The sequence below is a fragment of the Callospermophilus lateralis genome, chromosome X, assembly GCF_048772815.1.
Source record: "Callospermophilus lateralis isolate mCalLat2 chromosome X, mCalLat2.hap1, whole genome shotgun sequence".
NCBI lineage: Eukaryota > Metazoa > Chordata > Mammalia > Rodentia > Sciuridae > Callospermophilus > Callospermophilus lateralis.
In genome coordinates, this window is record NC_135325.1 from 32,850,174 (window position 1) to 32,871,958 (window position 21,785).

General features: G+C 35.7%; 2 protein-coding genes across 4 annotated transcripts in view; both read left to right on the forward strand.

Moving 5' to 3' along the window:
• The window catches only part of LOC143639426 (uncharacterized), an 831,269-nt gene that overhangs the window by 470,840 nt on the left and 338,644 nt on the right, over nt 1–21,785 (forward strand).
• Jade3 (jade family PHD finger 3) overlaps nt 1–21,785 on the forward strand; it is a 132,344-nt gene that overhangs the window by 68,494 nt on the left and 42,065 nt on the right. For all 3 annotated transcript variants that reach the window (XM_077107572.1, XM_077107574.1, XM_077107573.1), the window contains one exon: nt 14,323–14,480. In XM_077107572.1, coding sequence (XP_076963687.1) covers nt 14,323–14,480 — 158 coding nt within the window. The remainder of the gene's footprint in view (nt 1–14,322; nt 14,481–21,785) is intronic.

Genomic DNA, 21,785 nt, shown 5'->3' on the forward strand with positions numbered 1-21,785 from the left:
TATTCTATGCTTTTATAATTACATCAAAATGAATCTTATTGTTATGTCCAGCTAAAAAGGACCAATGATATTTTTTAAAAATTTTATTATTTGACTTTTCCAAACTTTTTGCTGTAGTTTTTTCTTTTTTCTTTCTTTTTGGGGTTTGGGACTGGAGATTGAACTCAGGGCCAAGCACATGCTAGGTAAGTGCTCTATCACTGAGCTACGATTACATCCCCAGCCATGATTTCTGTTCTTATTTTTATTATTTTCTTCTTCTTCTTGATCTAGGTTTATTTTGCTCTTTTTCTATATTCTTGAGGTGGATACTTAGGTTTTGCTTTCATTTTTGTTGTTGTTTTGGTCCAGGGTGTTTTTGTTGTTGTTGTTGTTTTGGTACTGGGAATTGAACCCAGGGTCACTTTAATACTGAGCTACATCCCAGCCCTTTTTATTTTTTATTTCAAAACAGGATCTTGCTGAGGCTGGCCTTTCCTGCCTCAGATTCCCAAGTAGCTGGGATTACAGGTGTGTGCCACCATGCCCTGCCTACATTACTAATTTGAAAATTTTCCTCTTCTCTGATATAAGAATTTTAGTTCTATCAAATATCCCTTAAATGCCATTTTAGCTGCATCCCACTAATTTTGATGTTTATTTTCATTAAGTTTAGAGTATTTTTTATTTTCCTCAAAACTTCTTTGACCCATGGATTATTTAGAAATATGTTGTTTCATTCCCAAGTGTTTAGAGACTTTCCTGCTTTCTTTTTTTAATTTTTTAAAATTTATTTCTTACATACATGACAATAGTGGAGTGCATTACAATTATAATTATCCATCCACAGCACAATTTTTTGTAAGTCTGTATATAGAGTTTGTTCACACCAAATTATGCCATTATACATGAGCTCTCTTATTTTTTTTGCATACATTCTTAATACACCTTTATACCACCATTTATCATATCTCTGTTTGTATATAAGGTATGTTGACCTCAAATTCACATCTTCATACATGTATTTTGTATAATGATGACCCTCTCTTTCCATCATCCTGCTGTCTTTCTATTACTGATTTCTAATTTTATTTTATTATTTCCAGACAATAGTCTAGGATTTCACTTTTACATTTGTCAAGGTTTGTTTTATAGCCCAAAATATTTTTTATTTTGGTGAATATTCTGTGAATATCTAGAAGGAATGTATATTCTGCTGTTCTTGGGTCCTGTTGATTGATTACATTCTTCTGTATCCTTACTGATTTGCTACCTAGTCATTTTATTAATTGTTCAGAGAGTACTATAGAAGTCTCCATTGTAATTTTGGATTCATCTATTTCTTCTCCCAGTTCTATCAGTTTTGCTTTATGTATTTTGAAGCTCTATTGTTAGATACATACATAAATTGATCCTCTTATAATATAATGTCCTTCTTTGTCTTTGGTAATTCTGTTTGCTATGAAGTCTTCACTATTTAATATTAATATGGTTTCTAGATTTCTTCTGATTCATGTTTATATGGTATATTTTTCCATTCTTCTACTTTTGATCTATATAATGATTATATCTGAAGTGAGTTTCTCATAGAGTTGGGTTGTTTTTTTAAATTCACTCTCTTGCTGTCTTCTAATTGTATTTAAACCATAACTTTTGGTATGATTTGGCTTAAATATATCATTTTACTGTTTTCTATTTGCTCTCTGTTGATTGTTGTTGCTTCTATTTTATTTTCTCTCTTCTTATGGGTGATTTGAATAGGTTTTTAATCGCGTGTTGATTTATCTATAGCAATTTTGAATGTATATCTCTATATAGATGTTAGTGATTGCTTTTGGTGTTATCTTTTAGATACATAACATCAGTCTATTGATTTCTACATTTTATCATTTTAAGTGAAATATGGAAATCTTACCATTTATATGTATTTATCTGCCCTTCCCACCTTTATAATATGAAATTGTCTTGTGTTTTGTTTTCTCTTACATTGAGAACCACATTAGACAATGTTATATTTTTTTCAGTCATCAAACTTTAGAAAACTCAATAGGATAGTCTGCTGTATTCACCTGTATCTATTCTTGCTTTATTCCTGATGTTTCAATTTTCCTTTTTTTGTTCATGCCCTTTCTGCTTAAAGAACTTCTTTGGTCATTTGTTTAGGGTAGTGTTAAATTCTCTTTGTTTTCCTTATCTGAGGATGTCCTAATTTCACCTTCTTTCCTGAATGATATTCTTGCTTGATAAAGAATCATGGTTTGACAGTAATTTTCTTTCAACACTTGAAAAGTGTTCTGCTCCTTCCCTCTAGCCTCCATGGTTTCAGAAGAGAAATTTGATCTTGTTCAAATAGTTGTTCCACTCTAGGTAACTAGTCATTGATTTTTCTAGTGCTTTCAAGAGTTTTGTCTTTTGTTTTCAAAACTTAGATTATGATGGATGGATTTATTTTCACTTATACTGTTTGAAGCTTGGGCAGCTTCTTGAATCTAGAAATTTATATCTTCTGCAAAGTTTGAGAAACTTTTAGCCATTATTTCTTTGAATATTCTTCAATTTCACCTTATTTCTTCTTTCTTTTTGGGATTTAAGTTGCATGAATGTCCGATATTTTGTTGTTTTTCCACAGGTCCTTCAGACTACTTTAATTTTTTCACTATATATTCTTTCTTGTATCAGATTAAGTAATTTCTCTTGTTCACTGGTTCTTTCTTTTGTTAATTCCATTGTCTGATTGAGCCTATCCCAAGAGCTTGTTTCAGTTATTGTATTATTCCATTCTAAAATTTTCATTTATTCTTTATATCCTCTATTCCTTTGATAAAGGTTTATATTTTTGTTTCAGAAGTGTAATTTCTCACTAAAGCATTATTATCATAGATGCTGTAAAATCCTTGTCACATAATTCTAACATCTGTGTCCTCTTGATGTTTATATCTATTGATTGTCTTTTCTCATTCCTAGTTCTTAGCCTGATGAGTGATTTTCTATTGTACCCTGAACTTTTTTGGTATTAGGTTGTGAAACAAGCAATCCTTTGTTTAAAACTTCTGTTTTAGCAAGCCTCTGCTATAACCAGGCCAGTGTGAAAGAAGAGGTGTTGATCTTTAGTACCAGTTGTGGAATTCCTGGGTCCTCCACCTTGCTTCTCTTATCTCTCTAGGAAATGGGGGATTCCATTACTACTTGGTTAGGATAGAAATCCATATATGGTTGCCTCTACTGATAGTGGGGTGTGTGGTGATGGTCAGAGGTACCACATTATTGATATTTAGGGGTGATAGTCCAGGGTCCCTACCCAGTCTCTGCTAATACCACTTTAAGGAGGAGGTGGAGGAGGCCCCTAATTCTTGCTGGGTGATAGTGGATATCAAGGCCTTTCAGTTGGTGTCCATCAATACCATAATCACTCTTTAAAAATTTTTAATATCTTTTGTAGAAACATAATTCTCATAGTGTGTAGTTCATATATTTAAAGTATATAGTTCACTGGATTTTAGTATATTTGCAGTTATATAACAATTACCACAATCTAAATTTAGTACATTTTTATGACCTCAGAAAGAAACCCCCAACCCATTAGTAGTTACTCCCCAGTGTCCCTGTGCCCAGCGTCTGGCAGCCACAGATCTACATAGATCTGTGGATTTGCCTATTCTAGACATTTCCTATAGATGGAATCATACAATATGTTGTCTTTTGTGTTTCATTTAGCATAATATTTTCCAAGTTCATCCATGTTGTAGCATGTATCAGTATTTCATTTTTTTTTCACAACCAAATGACATTACAAAGTGTGAATATACCATGTTTTGTTTATCCATTCATCAATTGATGGATGTTTGGGTTGTTCCCACTTTTTAGCTATTATGAATAATTCTGCTATGAACATTCACATACAAGTTTTTATATAAAGATATTATCAGTTGTCTTGGGTATATTATACCCAGAAGTTGAATTGTTGGATCATGTCACTCTGTTTAACCATTTGAGGAACTGCCAGGTTCTTTTCTAGAGTCTTTATGTGTTTTCCTCAGATAGATCCTGTCTCTGGCAGCACTCCCAGCTATTAACCACTGTTATTATCACTGCAGTCTTTAGCATGGTGGTAGGGTCTGGGGGAGGGGCAGCATTCTCTGATCTTCTGATTATGCCTCAGGCTATGGATTGCATAGTGGCCTTCTGTCTGGCTTTGCAGGGAGGTGGTCTTCATCCTTACAGCATTTTGCACCTTCCCCTATTAAGTACCTTCTGGTACTCTCTATTCTTGTCCTTGAGATTCTCCCCAGGGAGGGCCTTTTTCTCCTTAGGTAACAGAGAGGCTGAGACTGAATGCTTTTCTCTTTCCCCCAGCCAAAGTGAAATTACAACATTGTCCTCACTTGGTATCCTTTCCCCAGAGATGAAGCCTTTTGTTCAGTAAGGGGGGCAGGGACTAAGCACCAGGGACCCAGACAGCACCAATCAGGTAGCTTACTCCAGTTCCTCCTCTACCCCTTCTTCCCTGTGTGAACCTGATTGCGTTCCTGGAGAAAAAGCTTGCAAGAGGATGGGAACTGCCTATGACTAGTCCCCTAGTCCCCAGGAAATTCTTACTCTCATAATAGTTCCCACTTGTCCTCCAGTGATTCACCAAAATTTCTAAATGTTCCTGCTTTGGCTTCTCCACATAAGCAAATGCTCTGTCCTGTGTCTCCCAACAGAGGCCTGTCTCTCTTTAAGGTGACCATTTGCAAGTGGCTATTTCTCTGGCAGATTTGTGAAAAGATGTTAATTTACTGCCTGTCTCGTCATTTTCTTGTAAAAAATAGGAGTTTCTTTTTTCCATCTCTCTACAGGTCTGAGATGATATTGGATGTCTTGTATCTTACATTTTTACTGGGAGTTAGTCATTGAAGTATAATATAAGTTATAAGTTATCTTTTATGTTGGGTCTTAATTGGCTGCATTAATAGGTACATATTTTCTTTGATAGTGCACAGTGAGATTTCTATGTATGCCTTCCCCTGATTTATTCTCTAGGGAAGAGTTTGCTGGGGGTGTGTGAATCCCACATATGTGGTTCAGGGAATACAAAAAACCCAGCAAAAAAAAAAAAAAATCGTGTTTAAAACTCTGAAAATTCTGAATACCTTCTTAAAGTTATATAAAATTTTAAGGGTATGTTCTTATGTGAATTTTATTAGTAATTAGTTAGTTTAGTTAGTAATTAGTTAATTTAGCTAATAATTACCATCTGATTCTCTAAAGGGCTCATACTCCCAAAGATATTTTTAAAAACATTTTCCTAGAAAAAGCACATAGAACTAGAACCAATTGGAACATGTTAAAAAGTGTTCCATGCTTCCTCAAAAGCCAAGATATTTTTATCTAATATTAGTCTGGTCTGTAAAATACATTATCCTATCTTAAAGGTTTGACTATAGGCATACCATCTGTAGGCCTCGAGTCCCATTAATTTTTTATCTAAGACTTTCATAGCAACGAAGTGTAAGATCTTGAAATTTTAATTCCACAGAGAATACTACATACCCTCAAGTAGAGCTTATATACATCATTTTGCCTGTATTTATAACATGCTTGATTAGTTTTCAGATCTACAGCAGATAAAAAGCACTAAGCTGCAAATGTACACATGTTGCACAAAAAAAAGGGACATTGAGAGAAGGGAGAATACCTTTCAGAGAAAACCTCAAATGTCATCTCCTATGTGAAAATTGCCCAAATCTCCAAATCAGACTTGATTACTCCCCCTCCTCCATTACTAGGATACAAACACTTCTGTTTGGTATGAATATGAGGTAAGAGAAGTAATTATTTAACTTACCTAAATAATCCCAAAATACAATGCTTTATAATCATTGGTGTTCCAGTCGGTATCAGCCCAAAGCCATCAAAAATGTTTATTCTTTTTTCTTTCATCTTCTTCTATTGTATTTTATTGGTACTGGGATTAAACCCAGGGGTTTTCACGTTAGGTAAGTGCTATACTGTTGAAGTACATACCCAGCCTTTTTTTTTTGTTTTAAGACAGGATCTCATTAAGTTACCTAAGCTGGCTTCAAACTTCTGATCTTGCCTCAGTCCTGCATAGCTGAGATTATAGATGTGTGCCACCTTTTTTGTTTTTTTTTTTCTTTTTCTTTCTCTTTTTTCTTTTCTTTTTTTTCTTCTTTTTTTTCCAACCTGTTTATAAGAAATATGAAAGCTGCTTATAAACTGGTTGAAAAATATTCCCATGAAAAATATTTATATGGTTTTTATAATTTTTAAATTTAGAAATTAATTTATCTTTGATTGTTGGAAAAATTAATGTGAACTCAATGTCTTGATAGAAATGGGTATCTTTGTTATCATATAAGGAAAGCTTTTAAGGCTGGGCACAGTGGTGCATGCCTGTAATCCCAGCAATGGCTCAGGAGGCTGAGACAGGAGGATGAGAGTTCAAAGCCATGCTCAGAAATGTAGCAAGGCCCTAAACAGCTTAGCAAGACCCTGTCTCTAAATAAAATATTAAAAAAGGGCTGGGGATGTGGCTCAATGTTGAAGCACCCATAGGTTCAATCCCTGGTACCAAAAAAAAAAAGGCTGTCAGATTTTTAAGCATGATATTCTTTGCTGGGTTTTCTCTGCTTCATATGGTTGATTGACTTACTTTAAGATTGTATAATTATAGTCAATTCCCTTTGATTAAATATAGTACCATGTTTTGTTCTTGTAAGTGTTGTATACGTTGGAGGGATCAAATTTATGTGATCAACATTGATCAGTCTCTCTGCTTTATTGACATGGACCAGACAGTGTTTCCCTTTGTGTAATACAGGAAGTAAATGTTTTGGCTTTTCCTCTGAAAAAATGTCATACAAACATTCAGACTAGCTGTGCTTTAAGAAATTGCCCACTGAGAGATGTTAATGAGAGTAATAAAAGACAGAGTTGTCCATGAAGGGCATTTTCATTTTGTGGTTCTGGCAGGTTAAGCATTGATGTTCTAATTGAATTCATAGTGAGGCCTCCTTTGTTTCTGCAAGCATCTGAGAGGCCAGATGCACATGCAGTGTTGGACTTGGCATAGCTTCTGAACTGTATGTTAGCCTGTGAATCCCCTCTGACCATAAATGAGCAGTTATCTGTTAAATACAAAGCCTTTTTGTTTCAGTATCGTTTGGGGAAACTACCAATGCATATAAAACAGGCACACAATTAAGAACTCTTAAACTTCTCAACTTCATTACCTAGAAAGATCACTGTCAACATTCAGCTCCCTCATTTATAATCTTTAACAACGAATGGCTATGTTTTATTTTGTGAAATTTCTGCATTATTTGTAGCCTGTAGAATGTAATGTTCTTGATAAGGCTCTTGCTTGGAAACCCTACAGCTTTCAAGCCAAGCCATCCCATTTTAGTTGAGCTTCACTCAAATCTCTCTCACTGTATCAACAATTACTTTATGGACTAGATAGAAGAGCTGAGCTACATTTTTTATGCTTTTAGAAGGAACACTGAGATCATGTTAATAAAATAACTACATCTAATATTTATTTAATGCAATTATGATGAGCCCAGTACCATGCTAAATCCTTTACACAAGTTAACCCATTTAAACAACCCTGATGAGATGGGTATTATTATTATTCCCATCTTACAGATGAGTACACTGAGACAGAGAATTTAGAAAATTTGCCAAAAGCTATGAATTAGGCCTGGAGTTGTAGCTCAGTGATAAAGTGTTTGCCTCGCATGTGTGAGGCACTGGGTTCAATCCTCAGCAACACATTAAAAATAAATAAATAAAGGGTTTTTTCTTTAAAGCTATTAAGTAGTGAAGCCAGTAGACCAATCCAGGTAACCTGTCCCACAACTCATATTACTTTCTTGAAAAAATTTTTTGCTATATAAAACATTTGCCTTGTTCAAGCATCAAACCATAAAACACAATTGGAAAGATCCAGTTTTTGTCTCTCCCCCTGTATGGTTTGAATGTATTCCCTAAAGTTAATGTGTTATAAATTTCATCCTCATTGCAAGTGTTGGGAGGTGGGCTTAATAAAAAGTGATTAGGTCATGCCCTCATGAGTGGATTAATGTTATTGTCAAGAGAGTGAGTTATCATGAGAGTGGATTTGTTATAGAAAGAAGTTACCCAAAAAAGATGGGGGCGGGGGAGAAGGCATCCAGTGTTCTTTTGCTCTCACACCCATTTCTTACCCCACCTCCGTGAGATGATGCAGTATGAAGACCCTTACAAGATGCCAACACTGTGCTCTTAGAGCTCCTAACTTCTAGAACCATGAGCTAAATAAATCACCCAGTCTCAAATATTCTGTTTATAATATAGCAGCAGAAAATAGACTAAGAAACTCCCTTTCCTGTTTTCTTCTCTACTGCAGATTTTTTAAAGTTTTTGGTTTGCCCTTTTATAGTTTCTTTATGAAAATATTTTCAAATATGTATATATGTGTATGCCACTGTATATGTATAAAACCTATATTGCTAACTAGGATGTGCTCTAGCTGTTTTGTTTGTATTCAATTTTAAAGTCTTTTAAAAATGCCTTTTCTTTTCAGAAGCAGGTTCATGAGACCAGTCTGGTAAATATATTTCATATCACTTTGCAGATATCTTCCCGAGTGCTGAACTTACATTCCCACTTCTTCTTCACATTTTTTATTCTGCTTCATGCTTGAGATTTTGACTCATACAGCAAGATAAGGCAGACTCACACTCTGCCTTGAGTAAAAATGCTTCTGTAGAAAACTTGGATATGACACTGTTTGATCTGGCTAACTTGTAAAATTGAAATTAGGCTTATCATACAAGTCTGCTTTTATCCTAAAGAGGAAGGGAAAATTGTAGTAGTCATAGGATTTAGCTGTCATTTGCTTAAGAAAAACATGTATGAATTGGTGTTCTACAGTTTGAGGTTTCCCAGACTTCACAGAGTGTCTGTTCCCTGGAGGTTTGGTATTTCTGAAGCCATGAACAGGGCCAGATGTCATTGGCCTCTGCTTTTATATCTGCCTATAGTCTTCAAGTTACACTTCAGTTTGGTAAATATGTATATTAGTTTCCTGGGGTACCTTAACAAATTGCTGGAAACTAGGTGGCTTAAAATGATGGGAATTTATTCTCTCACAGTTCTAAAAGCCAGAAGAACAAAGTTAGCCAGTCTGCACTCTCTCCAGAGTCTTTAGGAGAGATACCATTCTTTGCCTCTTCTAGCTTCTGGAAGCTGGTAGCATTCATTGATTTGTTGATTAGTGCATCACTCAATCACTGCCTCAGATTTCCCCCTGCCTTTTCCTTATATGGACACTTATCATTCCATTTAGAGTCCACCCAGATATCCCAGAATGATGTCTTCATCTCAAGATCCATAACTTAATAACATCTACAAAGACCCTTTTCCCAAATAAAGTAACATCCACAGGTTCTGGGAATTAAGATATAAACATACCTTTTGTGTATATCCATTCAACCCATTATTATATGTTTCTAGGCTACTTAGAAAACATTTTATAGAACAGAAATTAATAAGCAGACATGTTAGTTGTTAAGATATGTCTCTTGGTTTGTGATTAGATGGTATGGCATTATTAAGCCCAAAGCATGATATTATAATCAGTTGATTTAGTTTGTAGAGTATCACTTGGAAAATAATGAAATATTTTGGGGTGTTAATAAATATTTGTCTTTCATAGTCTTTCCAGATCTAAGGTAGAATTTGCCACAGCACTGTCATTTTCCCAGACATTAGTTTAGTACAATTGTAAATTGCCATCACTACTTAACCACTGGCTCATTAACAGTAATTTATAGAAATAGATTGGAGTGTTCAGCATAATGATGAGTCAGTGTCTCCTGCTAGTCACTCAGAACACTGAGCTCTCTGCAGAACATGTTAAATGAATATGTCTGTGATTTACCCACTTAAACAAAGCATTATATAATAAACCACCAGTGTTTGTTTCCTGTAGACTTAGATTTCTCCCTTTGCAGCACCCAATTAACTTTAATTGGCCAGGATTCCTGGTAGGAAGGTCATTCCTGGTAGGAAGGTAGATTTCCTTCTCTACTTTGCTCTGGTCATATTTATTTTAAATCTTCTCTAAGTGAAATAAATAAGCATTTGCAGATTTGTCCCCTGCAAAGTAGTAAATGGAATGAGCTTTTATTCATTTAAATGGCATCATTTGATTATATGATAATTCAATCCTATATTGTGTGAAACGATATCAGTTTAAACAGAACTGCATTTCCTCAGAATTAATTGCTTTATTAGATCATACTCTGTGTTTCTATGTTCATGTTACATAGAACTTGGTGAGTGGTTCTCCTTAGAAAACCTTGATAAGCATTAAAGGCTAAAATGTTTGCTTGATAGCATCTCTTCCTTTGATTTTTCAGAAATGTGGACACATTTATCTTCAACCTGCAAGTATTAATGTTTTTTTAATAGTAGAAATTAGTAAGTGAAGTATAGATCAATGCATACATGCTTCCATGTGAAAATGTATTCCCTTATTACTTAGATGTAACTGGGCCATCATCACTGAAATCATTGCCAAGTTAGCTTAATAATCTATGATATACTCTCTTTCAGTTGCTGAAAAAACAGAATCAGAAAGCTGAGGCTTCTGTGGCAGTTTAGTCACTCAGAGATCTGTGGAACCAGAGTATCAGTTATAGTCTGAATTGTAGCTCCATACATACCCATTTGTCATTATCCCTACCTCTAACATTTGAACTTTCCACACAGTAATAGTTCCCTGGAAGGAGTGAATTTGGGGCTATCACTGTGAGCCTCTTGGCTGCCACAGTACATTTATTCCTATCTCCTTGCCCCTGAGGTATTCACTGATAGTGATAAAAACTGGTAAACCTGATAGTAAACAGTTAAAAAAGATGAGATTAAGGACATTTTTTAAATTTCTAAGTATAAAGATAACAACTGGAATGACACTACAAATTTTTAAAATATACATAAGGAATACAAAACTGGTAGACAAAGAAGTGTAGAAAATATAATATATGTAATTTAAAATATGATAGAGTTAAAACCAAACAAATGAATCATACCAATAGATATGAATAGGCTTAACACTTATTAAAGAAAAGTATTTTCATGTGGCTCACAAAATGAGACCCCAGCTGTATGATGTATATAACAGCATACCTAAAACACCTATTCAGAAAGGCTAAAAATAAAAGAGATAGACAATAATATACCAGGAAAATGGAAATGAAAACATCAGGAGTAGTGATCCTGATATCAGACCAAGTAGAATTCAAGCCCCAAAGAAAAAGAAGGAGACATTTCAATGCTAAAATCTACAGTTCACCATGAAAATGTGCTTAGGAATATTTTTGCACTGAATAACACAGCAACTATCTTTATGAAACAGAATATACAGGTGATCCAAAAACCAGAGACATACTAATCATAGGAGACTTTAAAAGCACCTCTCAAAGTATCAGATAGATTAAGTAAACAAAAAAATAAATCAGCAACATAGGCAGGAAAGATCTGATGAAGATCTGTCCAGTTATATACCTTGACATTAGATACAACAGAAAATATGCTTTCTCACATGCTTATGATATATATACAAAATAAAATCAAATATTTTCATAAAGAAAACATCAGTAATTTCCATTATGTAGTAATATTATAAACAACATTGTTGTTTATAATATTATAAACCACACTACAGTAAAATCAACAGTTACTTAAGAAAAAGAGATCCTTCCACATGGAAAGTTTTAAAACTTGTTAAACAACTCTTAGGTGAAATGGTGAAATATAAACTGAAATTATAGATTTTTTAAAGTAGTGACAATAAAATATTACAGCTCAGATGCCTTCTCTAATAAGTTATATAAAATGAGAAGGAGGCAAGTATTATCCAATCTATTTTTTGTATAGTATTGGGGGTTGAACCTGGGGCCTTGCACATGCAAGGCAAGCTAACTCTGAGCTACATCTCTAGCCCCTTTTGTTTTATGAGGCAGGGTCTCATTAAGTTGTGAAGGCTGGCCTTGAACTTGTGACCTATCTGCCTCTGCCACCCAAGTAGCTGGGATTGCAGGCACACACCACTGTGCCTGGCTCAACATAGTCTTCATAAGTTTGTCTACAGAGAAATAAAATACTTTGATTCTCAATGTTTTTCATGTTTTAATTTTACTATATTAAATATCAATTCTGTTTTTTATTTCTATATATATTATAGTAGCACTAAAAAGTTTCTGATGTTTTGACAAAATGTTTAGAAGTCACAAAATAATCATAATTTTTCCATTAATTATTTTAAAAAAAATATTTATTTTTTAGTTCTCAGCGGACACAACATCTTTGTTTGTATGTGGTGCTGAGGATCGAACCCGGGCCACTAGCATGCCAGGCGAGCATGCTACCGCTTGATCCACTTCCCCAGCCCTCCATTAATTATTAATGGCAAAATTAATAGGGTTGGGGTGCAACTCAGTGGTAGTGCACATGCTTTGCATGCACAAGGCTCAGGATTCAATCCCTGGCATCAAACAAATAATATTTCTTTTCATAGTTTCAGCATTATCATTTTTATGATCCCATGTTGCTGTGCACAGTGTGACTGCCTGTACTTTACAGGCCATTATGCAAATAAATTTGAAAACCTAGATACAATAGATAATTTCCTGTGGAAATACATGTTACCAAAATTGACCCCATTAGAGGTAATGAGCTTTAAAAGAGCAATTCCCACAGAAGTAGACAGAATTATTAAGGAACTACCCCCACAAAAATGGCACTAGGTCCAGATTATTTTATAGGTACCAAATAATCCCAGTATTTGGTATCTATGAAATCAGATTATTTCAGAGCCTTAGATGTCAAAATTGCACAGGTGCCAATCTGAAAAAGCACCCTGTGGCCACAGGTGGAATAATTTAAATAATAAAATATTAATACTGAATTATAACCCAAAGAGTTAGATATTCATGAATCTATAATGATTTAAATAAATAATTGAACAAATAAATGAGGAATTGGCAGATCTTCACTATAGAGGGATTTCCGTGAATAAAGGAAGTGATGAAAATAGAAAATCACTATTAGAACACCATAGTAATATTTGTTGGAGGCAAGATATCTACCAATGGACTCAAAGTTAGTCCATGGCAATTTGAGGAAAAACAGAATATAGTCTCAAATTATCTTCTCTAAGGTATTTAATTACAAAGGGAAATATAGTAACCTAACACTGGAGGAAACCAACAAGACACTACCTGAACCAATGACCAAGTTTAACATTACCAGAAATAACACAACATCATACATTCCTGATGTAATAATGGATTGAAGACTCATTATTTCTGTGGTGTTCTTGCACAAATTATAGAACCTCAATCTATCATGAGAAAACATCAGACAATCCCCAGTTGGGAGGATATACTACAAAAATACATCATCAATATTCATCAAATGTCAAAGTTATGACAGACAAAAGACTGAGAAATTTACAAATTGAAGGATACCAAGAGATATATGACTATTACAATGTAAGGTCTTAGGTTGAATTCTAGAACAAAAGGACATTGAAGGGAAAACTAGTGAAATTTGAGTAAAGTTTATAGATTAGTTAGTAGTATTGCAATGTTAATTTCCTTGATTGGCTCTTTGTACTTGGATTATTTAAAATGTTAATATTAGACAAAACTAAATGAAGGATGTACTGGAACTCTGTACTGTTTTTGTAATGTTTCTATAGGTGTAGAATTATTTCTAAGTAAATGAGCCAATGGCCAAATAAACAATTATAAGTTATCAGTTAATATTTGTTTCTTAGTTTAAGAGAGTTAAGGATTATTTGATGCAAACTGTTTTAGAGTAATTTATATTGTTAATCTAAATTTAATAAGCCCAAGAAAATAATTCAGGAAGGACTCCTTTACTCTTTATTAAGTCCAAAAAAACTTAGCTACCCTTCAGTTCTTCAAAACTTTTCAAACAGAAGTTGGTCTGACTATTTAGGAAGTAGGACATGGGATGGCCTTTTTAAAAGGAGAATATTAGCTGGGTGTGGTGGTTTGTACCTATAATCCCAGCAACTTGGGAGGCTGAAGCAGGAAGATCACAGATTTGATGCCAACCTCAGCAACTTAACAAGACCCTAAGCAACATAGTGAGGCCCTGTCTCAAATTTTAAAAATTAAAAGGGCTTGGAAATGTAGCTCAGTGGTAAAGGGCCCCTGGGTTTAATCACAGTTCCTAAAATACAAAAATAAAAGGATAACATTAAATGGTATTAGTTCCATAGTTATGAACTAACTTCTCAAGGCATGTGCAATATCTTCCCAGGTATTCCGGAAGGACCTCATCAGTGCCATGAAAATTCCAGATTCTCATCACGTCAATCCTGACAGCTATTACCTCTTTTCGGACACATGGAAAGAAGAATGGGAAAAGGGAGTCCAGGTACCAGCCAGTCCAGACAATATTCCACAGCCTTCTGTCAGGTATTTGCATGCTTGTACCTTTGACTTAGGGAATTAATGCTCTTAATGTTATTTGTATGCTGCTTGGGGAGAAAGAGTGACTAATTACTCATACATAATGCAAAGTCACATAACATGCTTACCAATTCACTAAGACACATTATACCAGGTCATGGTGGATCTGTAGTTGAAGCTCATTTGTTCAAGAACATAATGCAAGCCCATTCATAGGATGAAACTGTTGGAAATTCAATCTGAAATGATGGTAGGGTTTTGAAGAGCAAGATTTCCAAGTCTGATTCAATATTCAATAGCATTTATTAGTCTTAAAAGAGAAATAGAGCATTAGTTAATAACTTTCCCTTGGAAAGTTGCTTCATATAATAGGGTCATCATAGTGATGGCATCAATAGAGGGCCAAAGCCTACAGTTTCTAAAATGCATAAGCCCAAATGAAAGGGGAGTATTGGAATAATTGGATTGACTATAAGCATATGGCCTTCATTTGCAAAGACTTGAGAAGAAGTTGAAGTACAAGTGGTCTTTGGTTTTGTGGAAAGAGAAGGACTTTTCTTTTTTTTTTTTTAACTTTAAATATGTATTTACCTATTTATTTATTTTTTTTTCATTTTTTTTTTTATTCAAAACATTACAAAGATTTCAGAATCACATCGGTTACACATCCACATTTTTACATAATACCATAATAGTAACTGTTGTATTCTGCTACCTTTCCTATCCTCTACTATCCCCCCTCCCCTCCCCTCCCATCTTCTCTCTCTACCCCATCTACTGTAATTCATTTCTCTTCTTATTTTTTTCCCATTCCCCTCACAAACTCTTATATGTAATTTTGCATAACAATGAGGGTCTCCTTTCATTTCCAAGCAATTTCCCTTTTCTCTCCCTTTCCCTCCCACTTCATGACTCTGCTTAATGTTAATCTTTTCCTCCTGCTCTTCCTCCCTGCTCTGTTCTTGGTTGCTCTCATTATATCAAAGAAGACATTTGGCATTTGTTTTTTAGGGATTGGCTAGCTTCACTTAGCATAATCTGCTCTAGTGCCATCCATTTCCCTGCAAATTCCATGATTTTGTCATTTCTTAGTGCTGCGTAGTACTCCATTGTGTATAAATGCCACATTTTTTTTATCCATTCATTTATTGAGGGGCATCGGGGTTGGTTCCACGAGAAGGACTTTTCTGCCAGAAAAAGTATAAATTCAGCTCCTCAGAAATAATGGCTACTTTGGGAAGCCATTTGTCTTACTTGTCTTTGTGTTCCCAATGCTTCACATAATGGCTATTATGAAGTGAAATATTAAATATAAGTTTGAGTGAATGAGGGCTGGGGTTGTGGCTCAGTGGTAGAGTGTTCCTCTAGCATGTGCAAGGCCCTGGGTTCGACCCTCAGCACCACATATAAATAAATAAATAAAAGGTATTGTGTCCAACTACAACTAAAAATAAATATTTACTTACAAAAATTTTTTTAAAAGTTTGAGTGAATGAAGAAATGAATAAGTAGATCATACAGCTTCAGATAAAGGGGCTGGTAGGACCTGCTAGTTACTATGAGAAATAGTTGATCTCATTGTAGATCTGTTTCTACCACGTTAGGTTCTTAAAGGACAGAGATAAACATCCTTGAATTTTCTGCTCTCAGCACCAGGTTTTATCCTCCAGAACTGCTTGTTGAATCACTTCTAGAAACCAGGGCCCAGGCTGTCCCTCCCACAAGAAGCTATCCACATTCTGTTAAAGAAAGCTTCAGAGCCTTGCTCAAAACATGTCCCATGCCTCACTAGTTCATCATCAACATTTTCTCCTCCCTCCTAAAAATCAGAATAGCATCATGAATGAACACAAGAGTTGAGCATTTTCTTGTCTTTGCTGTCTGTATTTTTGTATAACTGTAGCAGCCCTGGTGCTGAGCTAACAATCCCCATTCCATTGACACTCCAAGTCAATATCAATTATCTGTACAATGGCAGTGATTTTAATTTTTCAACTTAAATGGAAGATGTCCATTGTACCACTTTAAAAATAGTATCTATCAGGCTGGGGATATAGCTCACTTGGTAGAGTTGCTTGCCTTGCATGCACAAGGCCCTGGGTTCAATCCCTAGCACCACACACAAAAAAATAATATCTATCAAATAAGTCAGGTAACAAGAATAGAGCAACAGTTTAGAAAAGACTAAATTTAGAGACTAAAAGAGTTAGCCTTCTCTTACAAGGAGAGAGATGCACTCCTCAATTCATATGAGACTTTGGTGTCACAATGAAACCCATTATTCTGCATAATTAAAATTCACTAATAAAAATGTGAAAAATCTGTATGGTATGAAATGATATTAGAACATTGATGAAGAATTAGTTTTTAATATTACTTCATTTAATCTTCAAAAGCAAATAAATTCAGTTAACATTTTGTGGGGAATACTAGGGATTGAACTCAGGGGCACTCCACCCTGAGCCACATCCCAGCCCTATTTTTTTTTTTTTTTTGGATTTTGTTTAGAGACAGGGTCTCACTGAGTGCTTAGCGCCTTGCTATTGCTGAGGCTGGCTCTGAACTCTCAGTCCTCCTGCCTCAGCTTCCTGAGCCACTGGGATTACAAGCGTGCGCCACCACACCTGGATCAGTTAACATTTTTGAGTACTATCTATAGTTAGACCATTTATTTTGCCCCATGCTGTGCAGTTATTCCAAAACAGGCCTTACAGGCCTTTTACATACACGATCTAAGTCTTTAGGGTATTTTTTTGTTGTTTTGTTATTGTTGTTGTTATTTGGTACCCAGAGGCACTTTACCACTAAACTTTATTCCCAATCCTTTAATTTTTTTTAATTTTTAGAGATGATCTTGCTAAGTTTCCAAGGCCATGCTAGCCTCAAACTTTGATCCTCTTGCCTCAGCCTCCCAAGTCACTGGTTTTATAAGCATGCACTCCCGCCCCCAAGTCTAGGTTTTTGACAGAGTTTCCTAATTTCCCATCCATATATCCTTTAAAAATGTTTTTTAGTTGTAGATGGACACAATACCTTTATTTTATTTATTTACTTTTATGGAGTGCTGAGGATCGAACACAGTACCTCACATGTGCGAGGCAAGCGCTCTACCACTGAGCCACAACCCCAGCCCCATATATCCTTTTGGTGAAATGTATTTTCATATCTTTTGCCCATTTTCTAATTGGAGTATTTATTTAATTTTTTGTCTTGGAGATTTAACCCAGGGGTGCTTTACCACTGAGCTACATTTCTAGCCCTTTTCATTGATTTATTTTTGAGACAGGATCTTGCTAAGTTCCCAAGGCTGGCCTCAAACTTGCAATCCTCCTGCCTCAGCCTACTGAATAACTTGGATTACTACACCACTGTCCCCAGCTTAGATCGTGTGTTTAATGTCATCTCTTTGAACTCCTCATTTATCTGTATATCCCAAAGATTTTCTCCTATTTTTTACGAATTTCAGTTTTAGGGCTGGGGATGCATAAAACTGACTTATGACTGACTGACATGCATAAGACCCTAGGTTCATTCCCCAGTACCACACACACACAACAGAGTTTTATAATGAAATGCATGATCCATTTTGAATAAATTTTGTATAAGATGTAAGGTTTAGGTCTGGTTTCAAAATCATATGAGTTGATTTCTCCCACTTTATTCTTAATTTTTCAAAATTGCTGTGGCTGTTTTAATTTTTATAAGAAACCTTGCTGAATTTTCATAGGAGTTAAACCTGTATAACATTTGGTGAAAACTGACATCTTTACAATGTCAAGCCTTCTAATTTCTCATTTATTTAGATTTTCTATGATTTCTTTCATCAGCATTATGTAGTTTATGGCAAACAAGTCCTGTATGTTTTGCTAGATTTAAATTAAATGTTAATTTTTTGAGCAATTTTTAATGGTATTGTAATTATAATTTTCAGTTTCCATATGTTCATTGCTAGTATGTACAATTACAGTGAATTTTTGTACATTCATCTTATATTCCTACAACCGGGCTGAATTATGTAGTTTTGTTTTTATTATTTTTTCTTTTGATTTTTGTAGTACTAGGGATTGAACCCAGGGACACTCTTGTCACAGAGTTAGACCCCCAGCCCTTTTTGGTTTTTATTTTGGGACAAGGTCGCATTATGTTGCCCAGGCTGAATTTGTGAACCTCCTGCCTCAGCATCCCAAGTCACTGGGATTACAAGTGTGTGCCACTGTATGCAGCTCCTTAAAATTTTTCTATGTAGACCATCATGTCACCCCAAAATAAGGATTGTTCTCCTTCTGCCTTATCAATCTCTTTACCTTTTATTTTCTTTATTGCCTATTGCAGTAACTAAAACTTCCAATATAACATACTAAATAACAGTGGTGAGAGCAGACATCCTTCCCTTGTTTCCAATCTTAGGGGGAGAGCAGTCAATCTTTCAGTATTTCAGTCTGATGTTAACTATAGGGGTTTTTTAATAAATTTTCTTTATCAAGTTTAGAAATTTCACCTCTGCTAATTTGTTGTAGTTTTATCATGAATAGACACTGGATGTTGTCAAATACTTTTTCTGTGTCAAATGATATGATTATGTGATTTGTCTTCTTTAACCTATTAATATTATGAATAACATTGATTGATTTTTCAAACATTGTACCAGCCTTGCATTGTTGGAATAAAGTCCCATGTGTTAGGCAGTTTGGGCTACCATAATAAAATACCACAGTCTGGGTGTCTTTAACAACAGAAATCTATTTTTCAAAATTCTGATGGCTGAAAGTCCCTGATCAAAGATCAGAAGTTTTTGTTGAGGGTCCCCTTCCTTGTTTTCCACTTCCTTATATGGCCTTTCTTTGGAGCAGGTGCAAATAGAGGGAGATATTTTCCTTTTCAATAAGCCTATCAGAGCCACAAAGTGTGGTGGAACATGCCTATAATCCCACCTGTTCAGGAGGCTGAGGCAAGAGGATCACAAGTTTGAGGCCAGCCTCATCAACTTGGTGAGACCCTGTCTCAAAAATAAAAAGGGCTAGGGATATAGGTCAGTTATAGAATACTTGTGTAGCATGCACAATGCCCTGAGTTCAATCCCCAGTACCACACACACACACACACACACACACACCCAAAAAAAAGACTACCAGTTCTATTGGATTCAAGCCCTACCCTTATGGGCTCATTTAGCCTTAATTACCCCTCTGTAGGACCTGTCTTCAAACACAGCCACTTTGGGGTTAGGGCTTCCACATATGAAATTTTGAGGGGTATAAGACACAATTCATAACTTACTTTCTCAAGAGTTTAGAATTCTTTTTTTAAATATTTATTTTTTAGTTGTAGTTGGACACAATACCTTTATTTTATTTATTTTTATGTGGTGCTGAGGATCGAACCCAGGGCCTAGCACATGCTAGTCGAGCACTCTACTGCTGAGCCACAACCCTAGCCCTAGAATTCTTTTTTTGTATACTTCTTGATTTAATTTGCTAAAATTATCTTATTGAAAACTTTTCTATGTTCCTGAGGAATATTGACTTGTAGGGTTTTTTTTTCTCATGATACTCTTATCTGGTGTCATATCAGGCTGATACTGGCTTCATAAAATTAGTTGGTAAGTATTCCCTCCTTCTGTTGTTTAGAAGAAATTGCATAGAATGGATGTTCTCATTAAACATTTGATAGAATTCTCCAGTGAAATACTTTGAACCTGGAGATTTCTTGTGCCAGGCAAGCACTCTGCCACTGAGCTATAGCCCCAGCCCTGTCAAGTTTATGTGTATAGAATTTTTCATGATATTCTCTTTATTGTTTTCATTTTAAAATGCAACAATCTTAGCCAAACTTCCACTTGCAGAACGATGAAGTAGATGTACTTCTCCCTATAGCCCCTACTAAATACAACTAAAAACCCTGAGCATTTTACATAACACACACCTAAGTCTTTGAACGGACAATAAAAGAAGGTAGAACAGCTAGAATCCTTGAGCCTTAAAGAACAACACCAATGTATGTTCCCTGGGTTTTCTTTTTGTTCCCAGACTTGGTGCTAGATACGGTAGCAAAACCCAGAATCACCAACTAGCAAAGACAAATAAGAAAGCCTGCTAGAAAACTTTTAGATAATATCTGCTTATCTGCAGCCAAACACCACAGAAAAACACCTGCTAGTCAGCTTTCAATCACTGTGACAAAGTCCCTGAGAAAATCAATTTGAAGGAAGAAAGATGTATTTTGGCTTAAGTTTCAGTCCATGCTTACGTGGTCCCATCATTTTGAGCCTTTGGCAAGGCAGAACATCATGGTAGGGAGCACAGGGTGGAGCAGAGCTGCTCACCTCATGGTAGTTAGGAAGCAGAGGATGGGAGATGGGAACTGGCTGGGGATAAAATTAACCCTTCAATGGGATGTTCCCAGTGGCCTACCTCTTCTGAGTAGGCCCCACCTCCTGAAATTTCCATCACCTACTAATAGCACCACCAGCTGAGGACCAAGACTTTGGTGATGTTGGGGACATTTCAAATCCAAACTATTAAAAACAGCCACCCCAATTGTCTCCTGAAAAGATGCAGTAGGGAGTCTAGGTGGTCACCTCAACCCGCCTTGCAGTAATGCTGGCACTGGATCAGGGGTTGTGTCAGAGGAAAATTATTGGAAAATCCATATTTTCACATCTTCCCAGCAATAATGACACTTTTTTCTTCCATAGTATCAGTGAAAGCCATACATAGACTGCTATAAAGCATTTTTACCAATCCCAGTAAGGGAGATATCATTGGAGGCCTAGTGGAAGCCAGAATTCCCAGCCTCGCCCAACAGTAATAGGGATTCCCCATCCTTGGATGTTGACAGAGGCCAAATATAAACTAGAATTTCTACAGCCACCTGACAATAACAAGGCAATATCTTCCAGCTCCACCCCTGTCTTCAGCCATAGTAGTATCATAGGAAACCAGCCAAAAATGATGTTTTAAATAAGATCCAGAGTTTCATAATACCTAAAATGTCCAGGTTCTGATAAAAAGAAAGACTCATCAAGAATACTCCAAGCCAGGCATGGTGGTACACACCTATCATTCCAGTCACAAGTTTTGGGCCAATCTCAGCATTTTAGTGAGACCCTCAGCAACTTAACAAGTCTCAAAATAAAAATAAAAAATGACTGGGAATGTAGCTCAGTGGTAAAGCACCCAGTACCACATGCACAAAAACGGAATTCTCCCAAGAGGACTAGGGCTGTGGCTCAGTGGTAGAGTACTTACCTAGCATGTGTAAGACCCTGGGTTCAATCCCCAGCACTGAAAAGAAAATATTACCAAGGGACAT